Here is a 10,248-nt window from a genome sequence, read left to right on the forward strand (position 1 = left end):
ATTCAAACATATTATAAAATATATAATGAGATTGGTTATAAATGTAATTTATGAAAATTGAAAAATGATCAAAATCGAAATGGGAATATAATTAGATTGTCGTTTTGTTATTTTGATTGAAATATTTATTACAAGTGATGGTACGGATAAGTTAATAAACGACCACGTGTTAACTCATGGTTCTGAGAGATGACATTTACAGTAAAATTAGGTGGTTGTTTTTATTTCAATCAAACTGTTTATTACAATTGTTCGTATAGAGAAGTTAATAAACGAGCACGTGCTCGCTCGCTGCGTCCTGATTGACTGAATTTATAAAAGAGTTGGATTTTTCGTATTCATTTTGATCAAAACATTTATTACAAGTAATGGTACAAAAAAGTTACAAAGATCACACGATCACGAACTCGCTCGTCATTTTTATATATAACATTTACAAGAACATTAGGTTATTGTTTTTATTTTGATAAAATTGTGTTATTACAAGTTGTGATCATTGTCTGTATTTTAGGTATATATATAAAAAAAATACTTCAAAATTATGGATTCTTTTAAAATTTAAAAATAAAAAACACCGCTAATAAACTACAAAATTTCCATTAAAAATAAATAAATTAAAATATCTAAAATTAGGGTTCATCTCACAAAGCAAACTAGAAAAGATTCCCTTAAACTTTCCTCGTTCGTCATCAACGCATCCCCCAAAAAGCATCTTATTAACAATTAGCCCCCAAATTTTTTTTTTCATCACACTATAAAGGCAAAATAAATATCCCGCTATCCCAGAAAAACCCAAAATCTGTGATTATGTACGCATTGATGTCGCACCTCTGGGGGCATGCTTAATTGGATGAGAGCTAGGGTTTCTTCAGCTGATTGATTGATTTCCCTGTTCGAATGGTTCAGAGTTTAGGGTTCGTTTGATGATTGAGTTATGGCATTCGTTTACATACCGGTGCAGAATTCAGAGGAGGAGGTGAGAGTGGCGCTTGATCAACTCCCCCGCGACGCTACCGACATCCTCGACATTCTCAAGGCGGAGCAAGCTCCACTCGATCTCTGGCTCATAATCGCCGTATGTTTATATCATCCCGTTTCGTTGTGTGTCTTTCTGTAAATTTGTTTGATTACAAACATGCATGTGAAAAAATTGAGGTTTCAAAGACATAACTTTGCGCCTAGGTGAAATTCAGAGTTTTCGGAGTTGGATTTTGTGTTTGCTACGGTGTTTATGTTTTGTGTAGGGAGTTTGTAGTTAAAATTCCTGCAACTTAGAGTGTGTGCCGCTAATTTATGCACAATGAATGTCTTGTTGGGATGCCAATGTAGGGCGGGTTTATGATGAATATGGAGCAACATATATACATGGATATGTTGTTTCTTAGGGAAAAAAAAAGGAAATCTGCTTAAAAATGGTTAGATGCCCTTTAGACCCTAATATTTGTTTGACATTGTATCCTTATAGAAATTGCTCTTTGTGTAATGGAGGTGACGAGATGAAAGCATACGCTCGATATGTATATCTATAGGAGAGATATATGCATGTCTGTGATTCTATTGAACTTATTTTATTGTTTCTGATTGCCCTTATAAACCAACCTTTGCCTCTGACTCCAAGAATGAAAATTACTTCTTTAAAGCCCTTTGTTATTTCATAACTATTTATTCCTGAGGCGGTCACATTCTGTGCACTGTGGCAACCTCTATTTGGAAAGCTTTTTAAGAGGGTTTTTTTTGGGTGTGTGTCTAGTGTTACTGCTGTATAATAGAAGATGTAAGTTAAAATAGCTATATAGGTGCAATTTGAATTTGCATCTCTTTCCAGGTTTTGACAAATTTTCTTGTTTGGGTGCAGAGGGAGTACTTCAAACAAGGCAAAATAGAACAATTTAGACAGATATTAGAAGAAGGATCCAGTCCTGGTAAATGTTCTTCTAAAATATTTAACTTCTGATCAAACAAAGAATTACATTTGAATTTTTTTGAACGTGATTGTGTGTTATTAGTTCTTTGATTATTTCTAGTAATTGTCAATTTTCAATGTTTTGCAGAAATTGATGATTATTATGCAGATGTAAAATATGAAAGGATCTCCATTCTAAATGCTTTGGGGGCATATTACAGCTACCTTGGGAAAATTGGGACTAAACAAAGAGAAAAGGAAGACTATTTTATACAGGCCACGAAGTACTATAACAAGGCATCAAGGATTGACTCGCATGAGCCTTCAACCTGGATAGGGAAAGGTGAACCTTTTTTTTTTGCTACAATCTGGATGTGAATCCTAGTTTTGATTATTGAATTTGTGCCTATTCTCGAATAGGGGTTCGTTCTTTGTTAAAGAAATCACCTTAATCTAATTATTTAGTTTGAAGAGCGAAGAACCAGTATAGTTGTTATGTTCTTTATTAGGATCTAATGGAAACTCTTATGCACCTAGCTGTTTTCTTCCTGTCATTGTTAGATTTAGTGTTTGAGGATATTCAACTTTGAAGTCTTGTACGTACTGAGATATATTCCTAGTTGTGGCATATTGTCTACATCAGTTCAACTTATGGGCATTGCTCATTTATTTTGATCTGTCATTTAATTTACATAGAACTTGATCTCTGCACTTACGACAATTTCATGTGAATTTGAAAACTTATCACAAGTTAACTATTGAGTGAAGTAGCTTCCTGGCTAAGTTAATTTACATACAGCGCAGTTTTCTTCCATCTTTTATTACTTTGAACTTTCATGAAGTTTAATGAGTGGCATTTGGATTGTTCCATCTTTTATAACTTTTTCTTGTCGATCTTATTGTTTGTGTGGTCTTTGTTTTTGAATCTTCTATTATTTCAGGCCAGCTTTTACTGGCAAAGGGAGATGTTGAGCAGGCATTTAATGCCTTCAAAATTGTATTAGATGGAGACCGTGATAATGTCCCTGCGCTTCTTGGTCAGGTATTTGAACTTTTATACATGTTCTTAACACTGGCTCTTGATTAGCAGTTTCATCCATTTTCCTTGTTTATGTGGACAATTAAGTTAGCATTCACCACTCATATACCCTGGATTAGTGACCTCTAATTCTTAGTTAGCAATTAGCATGCTTTCTTTACCTTTACTTTCTTGGCATATGCTGTTTGTTACCGTGTGTCTGAGGTGATTTGAACTCCACGTTGAAGTATATATTACACTTCTTGGTTGGTTCACATGAGGGTAAAAGAGGAAGGTTTCTTAGTCAATGTTGTTATGTCCCTTGCAATGTGGTAGTAAATTTGTTTTCTTAGGTAGTTAAACTTCAGTTTCATGGAGTCGGTCTTTTGTTCCCCATGGTGAAATTACTCATCCTCTTCCGACGGTTCCATATTCTAAATTCTCATATCCAGCTTTGTCAGATGGAGTCCTAGGCTTTATATTAAGATTTCTTGACGCGCACAGGCCTTCAGATCTCATTCAGTCATTTGTCTTACATCTTAGGAGGGATGTGAAAGCATATGCTATGTTACCATGGGCTCACTGATTGCCTGCACTAAAGTCTAAACCAGTCTTTCTATTAAGACTTAATTGTTTCCTGCTATGTACAGGCATGCATTCACTTTAGCCGTGGTCGATTTTCTGATTCATTGGAGTTGTACAAGGTCAGTTCATTCTCTTTTATACTATTTGAAGTAAGATGTTCAGTCAACTAGTGGTACTATATCTTTATTTCTCACTTTCCTTGTCATCTCTACACCATTTTTTAGAGAGCATTGCAAGTCCATCCTTGGGCTCCCTCTGTAAGAATTGGCATAGCTCTCTGCCATTACAAATTGGGTCGTTTTGAAAAGGCAAAGCAAGCATTTTATCGTATTCTACAGGCAAGTGATCACTGACTATGAGATCATGCACCATTAAGTTTTGCGTTTTGACAATCTTTTAACTGCAGTTAGATCCAGACAATGTTGAAGCTCTTCTAGCTCTTGGAATTTCAGATTTGCAAAGTAATGAAGGTCGGTTTCTTTTCTGAATTAGAATTCTGGTAATCATTCTGTGTCGGATGGAATTCCTACCAACCAGGGCTAAGTTTATTGGTTCCTTCATTTTTTCTATTTTTGGGATAATCTTTGTTCTGTGATCAGTTGAGAACTTCTACGAGTTTTTTTTAGGCCATATTTGTGAACATCTTACTCATATCTGACATCAACTGTTTGCAGCTGTTGGTATCAGGAACGGCATGGAAAAGATGCAGGCAGCTTTTGAGATTTACCCTTACTGTGCAACAGCATTAAATTATCTTGCTAATCATTTCTTCTTCACTGGACAACATTTCTTAGTTGAGCAACTCACTGAAACTGCACTTGCTGTAACTATGCATGGCCCAACAAAGGCACATTCTTACTACAATTTGGCTCGCTCTTACCACAGCAAGGTTGGATACCTCATCCAGTTTCCCTCTATATTATCCGCGTTTGCAAATTTTTGCTTGGTTAAAAGTTTATGTAGAAGTTTAATATTCGCACCTCTTTCTTTTTCTATGAACTTGTGATTTCCCATGCTGGCAATTGGCAAGTCATGTGAACTTGTTATAATTTTATCATGCTTATTATCCTGACCGTATATTGTAATTCAATTGATTTCAGGGGGACTATGAAAAGGCAGGAATGTACTATATGGCATCTGTTAAAGAAAGCAACAACGCGGACGAGTTTGTATTACCTTACTATGGTGTGTGCAGATTAGCTTATTTCTATTGTACTCTGCACATGGCTGAACCTCTCATTGTCATAGGGATGAAATGTTGATCACTGATTCACTGTTGTGTCAACTAATGCAAATTTAAATGATAAAGTATGCCATGACATCACTAAGATTAGCTTATTTCTACTGTACTCTGCACATGGCCAGACCTGTCATTGTCATAGGAACGAATGTTGGTACTGATTCACTGGTGGCAATATATTTTTCTCCTCTAAATGGTTGGTTGAATACTTATGCTTGCTTGAAATAGGTTTGGGACAGGTCCAACTTAAATTAGGAGACCTACGAAGTGCTTTGACCAATTTTGCAAAAGTCCTGGAGGTTCAACCAGAAAATTGCGAGACACTGAAAGTGAGTAAATAATTATTTTACAGTTCAGTTTTGGAGCTTTTTGGTATCCCATGTTTTATTGAACGGACTAATTGCATTTGCGGTGTAGGCTCTTGGACATATTTATATTCAGCTTGACCAGAATGAGAAGGCCCAAGAACTATTTAGGAAAGCCTCCAAAATTGATCCTCGTGATCCTCAGGTAACCACGGTTCTTGCACTTGTTTTTGCTGTTTATCTCTCCATTTGATGGTTTTATTACAACTTATATTGTGGTTACCGTTGCAATAAATAGCTAAATGTCTTGATAAATATGGCATCAAATTGATGCAGCTGCCTGTCAGTCAGTCTCTTGAAATTATAACAACATAATAAAATTGAGAAATATAATTTATATGAAATAAATACATTGGTTAAAGTAAGAGTTTTGAAATGGGTCAATTTCTGTGAATATAAATAAATAATAATGTAAACTAACAAAAAAAGTGGTATTTGGATAGGGACAAGTTTACGTGCTTCTGACTTTTATTATTCTGATCTGACAAAAATCTTTGCAGGCATTTCTTGATCTCGGTGATATGTTAATATCAACAGATATTGCTGCTGCTTTAGATGCCTTTAAAACTGTAAGTGCGTTCATACTTCACAGTCTAGTGTTGGTGGGTTATTACCAGAGCTAAAGGTTGCATATATTTTCATTTTTCTAATTTGTATGTCTGGGAAAACTGTAAAAATTGATCTGTCTTATTCACGAGTAATGTAATATTTGTAATATTTTATCTCAAAAATGAGGCAAGCCCATTAATCAGAATAACTTTTACCTAGATAGAGAGGGTAAGGAAGCTAAATTGTTGGCTTGTCCAACACTTCGACATATAATAAATCATGTACTGGCTATGGTTGTTCTAACTTTGTGGATGGTATACAATTCTATTATGCATTCCAAACCGCAAACAATTTAGATTGACAACTCCTCTATACTGAAGTCTGCGGTTTTATACAGGCTCGTAATCTACTGAAAAAGGAGAATGAGGAAGTACCTCTTGATCTGCTTAACAATATTGGGGTTCTTCATTTAGAAAGAGGAGAATTTGAGGTCTGTACACATTCTTGAGATACTCTTCAGTTTGATACATTTCGATGTTTGGGCCTGATTGTAGTTGTTTTGTCTGCAATGTATTCCCTGTCCCAGCTTGCCAGCGAAGCATTTAAGGAAGCTCTAGGAGCTGGGATTTGGTGCAATTTTTTTGACGCCGAAGGGGATTCCATTTTAAACATGGCACAACCAGATGTTAAAGGAGTCCGAGCTAATTTAATAAACAGTGCACAATACCCTGTTGATGCCAGCGCAAGTATTCATCAGTATAAGGACTTACAGTTATTCCATCGGCTTGAGGATCAGGGCCTATCGATGGAAATTCCTTGGAGTAAAGTTTCAACATTATTCAATTTAGGTAGAGTGTTCGAGCAGATGCATAACACTGAATCAGCTAGCATGCTATACCGCCTGATATTATTTAAGGTATCAATGTTTCTCCGGTCACTTTGTAGTTACTCATGATATTAGGGGTGTATATTGATTGCAATTCTTCTGGAACTTAGTTTTGTTATCTAAATAGCCAAGTACTATTTAATGTTTCTAGAATGTCTATTACAGGAATGGCACTAAAGGATAACTTTGCTCTTTGCATTTGTTTGTTGCATTTTAATGGGTTTTTCATTTCATTTTGCTTGTATGCTCTTGTTCACACGATTTTTTTCTGACATTCGTTGTTAATTTCAGTATCCAGACTACACAGATGCTTATTTGAGGCTTGCTGCCATTGCAAAAGCTCGAAACAATGTCCAAATTTGTCTCGAACTGGTTGTTATTTTTCTCTGATTTCTTTTTTATTCAGCATTCATTTATCAATATTCTGTCTTTATCAATAATATCATTTTCTTCTTCTGAAAACATATATTTGTTCATAGATTGGTGATGCCCTGAAGGTGGATGAGAAGTGCCCCGATGCTTTGTTAATGCTTGGTGACTTGGAGCTTAAGAATGATGACTGGGTCAAGGCGAAAGAAACTTTCGTGGCAGCTAAGAACTCAACTGATGCAAAAGATTCTTATGCTGCAGTTTGTCTGGTACATAACATATAGAATGCTTTCATATTTTACATTCTTGTGATAATGTTATCAGCAATTAATACGTACTAAAAACATGGTGCGACATATAGAGTTATTTTCAGCTCTTTATATATATATGGATGTATAACTTCATATCGTGCATCGGTAGGAAACTAAGGTTCTTTTTCATCATTTCAGAGTTTTGCTCCGATCAAGTTTACGCTCACCATTTCATTCAATAATTAATATCAACTAGCAATTAATTACTTGCCTTGATTTCTGCAGGGCAATTGGAACTACTTTGCGGCAAATCGCAATGAGAAAAGAGCTCCCAAGTTGGAAGCTACACATTACGAAAAGGCCAAGGAACTGTATACAAAAGTATACTAACTACCTTCTCTATGTGGAAACCACTTAATTGAGTAGCTAATTTTATATTCTCTTTAAGAATTGAATGAAGGTCTCATTTGCTCTTTACGCAGTGAGCTGAAAGCCTGAAACCATAGAAGATTTGTTTGCTAATTTTTTATTTGCTGATGCGGCATTATTAGCTTCCCTTTCTCTTTTCTTGTTTGTATCGAGGCTTGAGTTTATACGCACAGGATTAAATTTCTCGACATTTATTTATTTATTTATTTCATCTTGCCAGGTTCTGCTGCAGCAATCTGCTAACCTCTATGCCGCCAATGGTGCTGGTATGGTATTTGCAGAAAAAGGTCAATTTGATATAGCTAAGGATCTGTTTACACAGGTTAAACTGCAGTTTTGGTAAACTAGTTGTCACTGGAAGAAAGATCTGTATTTGAGTGTCCATGCTCTGCTTTCTGCAGGTTCAAGAAGCTGCAAGTGGAAGTTCTAATGTCCAGATGCCAGATGTGTGGATTAACCTTGCTCATGTTCACTTTGCTCAAGGCAATTTTGCATTAGCTGTGAAAATGGTTAGTTCAGAATTTTACGAGATCAAATAACGTTTTTATCGTCATACCCATTCACCCTTATGAAAAACCATGCTTCATTTTTGCAGTATCAGAACTGTTTGCGCAAGTTCTACTATAATAATGACAGTCAAGTGCTTCTGTATTTATCACGTACACATTACGAAGCTGAACAGTGGCAAGACTGCAAAAAGACTTTACTAAGAGCTATCCATTTGGCTCCTTCCAATTACACATTGAAGTTTGATGTAGGAGTTGCTCTACAGAAGTTTTCAGCATCAACACTTCAAAAGACAAAAAGGACTGTGGATGAGGTCAAACATCTTATATCTTATTCCATTCAGGCTTGACTTGTACGAGTAGAATCTATGTTGGTGTCATATATTGATTGATTGATTGTTTTTCCAATGTGGCAGGTACGAGCTACAGTAGCAGAACTCAAGAACGCTGTTCGTTTGTTCACTTTGCTGTCGACAGCCTCAAACCTTCACTTTCATGGGTTTGATGAGAAGAAGATTGAAACTCATGTTGCATATTGCAAGCACTTGCTTGAAGCAGCAACTGTACACTGTGACCTTGCTGAGCGCGAAGAGATGCAGAATATCCAAAGAATGGAGGTCATGCGTCAGATGGAGATGGCCGAGGAATCCCGCAAAAAGGCAGAAGAGCAGCGGAAAGTTCAGGTGATTATTCCCTTTACTATTTGAATGAGTAAACTCACTCTTTTGTTTCCTTCTACTCAACTTTGAGTTTTAAATGCAGATGGAGAGAAGAAAACAGGAGGATGAACTGAAGCAAGTTATGCAACAAGAGAAGCATTTGGACCGCATCAAAGTAAGGGATAATGGGTGCTCTCTATTAATTTGTTTATGTTATATTCTGACCCCTTCTTCAAAACTGACCGCATCAAAGTAAGGGATAATGGGTGCTCTCTATTAATTTGTATTTTCTCTCTCTCTCTCTCTTATATATATGTGTTTTAGGAACAATGGAAGAGTAGCTCTTCTGCTCCAAAGCGCAAAGACAAACCACAGACTGAAGACGAGGAGGGTGGGCACAGTGAAAAAAGGAGGAGGAAAGGGGGAAAACGGAGGAGGAAGGACAAGAAACCACGCTATGAATCTGAGGAAGTCGAAGCTGAGGTGGAAGATCAAGATGATTTGGAGTACGACGACACCAATGTGGGCTACAGAGAGGAGCAATATAATGATACAAATGACGTGGAAGATAAAGAAGACGTTCCCCAGGATCTTCTTGCAGCAGCTGGCCTTGAAGATTCTGATGCTGACGATACTGCTGTAACTCTCTCTCTCTCTCTCTCTCTCTCTCTCTCTCTCTCTCTCTCTCTCTCTCTCTCTCTCTCTCTCTCTCTCTCTCTCTCTCTCATACCATGACTATATTTTGCTTTTTTTACACAAAATTGTCTGAGTAACTCGTTTTGTTTCATCTAAAGGCTGATGCGCCTTCGAGCATGAGTCGACGAAAGGCGGCTTGGTCAGAATCAGATGAAGAGGAAGAGCCATTGCAGAGGGAGGCAGAGCCAGATCAGACGGTGGATATGCAGGAGAGTGATGGAGAAGTGAACGGAGATGGTGCTGCTGATGACGAAGAATGAAAAACTCCCTTTTCGGTTGAGTTTCTTCTGAAGCCATTCATATATATAAGGTTAGAACTGGTGCCTGCACAAGCTCAAGCCCACAGCCTTTTTGATGTAGTGAAGTAACAACACACATAATAGTGCAATCTTTCCTTATGTTGTCAGAATTTACATGTACTTGATCAAAGTTTGATGCATGGACTTGAATTTGGAGAGGGAGTTGATTTTCTAGGAATTAATTGGAAGGTTTTTTTTTTTCTTTTTTTTTTTTAATTTTTAATTTTTAATTTTTATTTATATATATATAGTTTGCATGTTTGGGATGGACGGATTTGATTAGTACTCAAGAAATTGTTTAACTAGCATTTTAATTGTCAAGAAAAATCATATTACTTCAATTATAATAATTTGGGAGATGCAGATTTACAAGTGTGTGTGTGTAAAAAGCCTGCAAAAAGAGTCTGAAAAAACAGAAAGGGCCATGTAAAAAAATGAAGTGAAATAGAACAGAGCATCTTTCTTCTTTCTAAGAAACAGCATCCCCATAAAT

The 10,248-nt window shown here is 36.5% G+C and overlaps 1 protein-coding gene across 1 annotated transcript; it reads left to right on the plus strand.

The window, feature by feature from the left end:
* The first annotated feature begins 611 nt into the window (after window positions 1–611).
* Window positions 612–9,960, plus strand: ELF8 (binding protein). Its single transcript, XM_012992596.2, has 24 exons — window positions 612–1,075; window positions 1,856–1,922; window positions 2,052–2,246; window positions 2,845–2,945; window positions 3,572–3,625; window positions 3,731–3,844; window positions 3,913–3,976; window positions 4,181–4,395; window positions 4,607–4,691; window positions 4,975–5,075; window positions 5,164–5,256; window positions 5,612–5,680; window positions 6,058–6,150; window positions 6,247–6,576; window positions 6,838–6,918; window positions 7,026–7,184; window positions 7,452–7,547; window positions 7,816–7,917; window positions 7,997–8,104; window positions 8,191–8,415; window positions 8,518–8,784; window positions 8,864–8,935; window positions 9,085–9,399; window positions 9,555–9,960. The coding sequence occupies exons 1-24, from the start codon at window positions 935–937 to the stop codon at window positions 9,714–9,716; spliced, it is 3,309 nt and encodes a 1,102-aa protein (XP_012848050.2). The 5' UTR covers window positions 612–934; the 3' UTR covers window positions 9,717–9,960.
* Window positions 9,961–10,248: the final 288 nt, after the last annotated feature.

Source organism: Erythranthe guttata, chromosome 12 (genome assembly GCF_056151865.1).
Source record: "Erythranthe guttata isolate IM_541 chromosome 12, IM_541, whole genome shotgun sequence".
Classification (NCBI taxonomy): Eukaryota; Viridiplantae; Streptophyta; class Magnoliopsida; order Lamiales; family Phrymaceae; genus Erythranthe; species Erythranthe guttata.

Excerpts from the sequence above, each read along its gene's own strand:
- ELF8 (XM_012992596.2), top strand. The coding sequence starts at position 935 with ATGGCATTCGTTTACATACCGGTGCAGAATTCAGAGGAGGAGGTGAGA. Across the intron at positions 6,151-6,246 it reads TAGAAAGAGGAGAATTTGAG|CTTGCCAGCGAAGCATTTAA; the intron begins GTCTGTACACAT and ends TCCCTGTCCCAG. Across the intron at positions 7,548-7,815 it reads CCAAGGAACTGTATACAAAA|GTTCTGCTGCAGCAATCTGC; the intron begins GTATACTAACTA and ends TCATCTTGCCAG.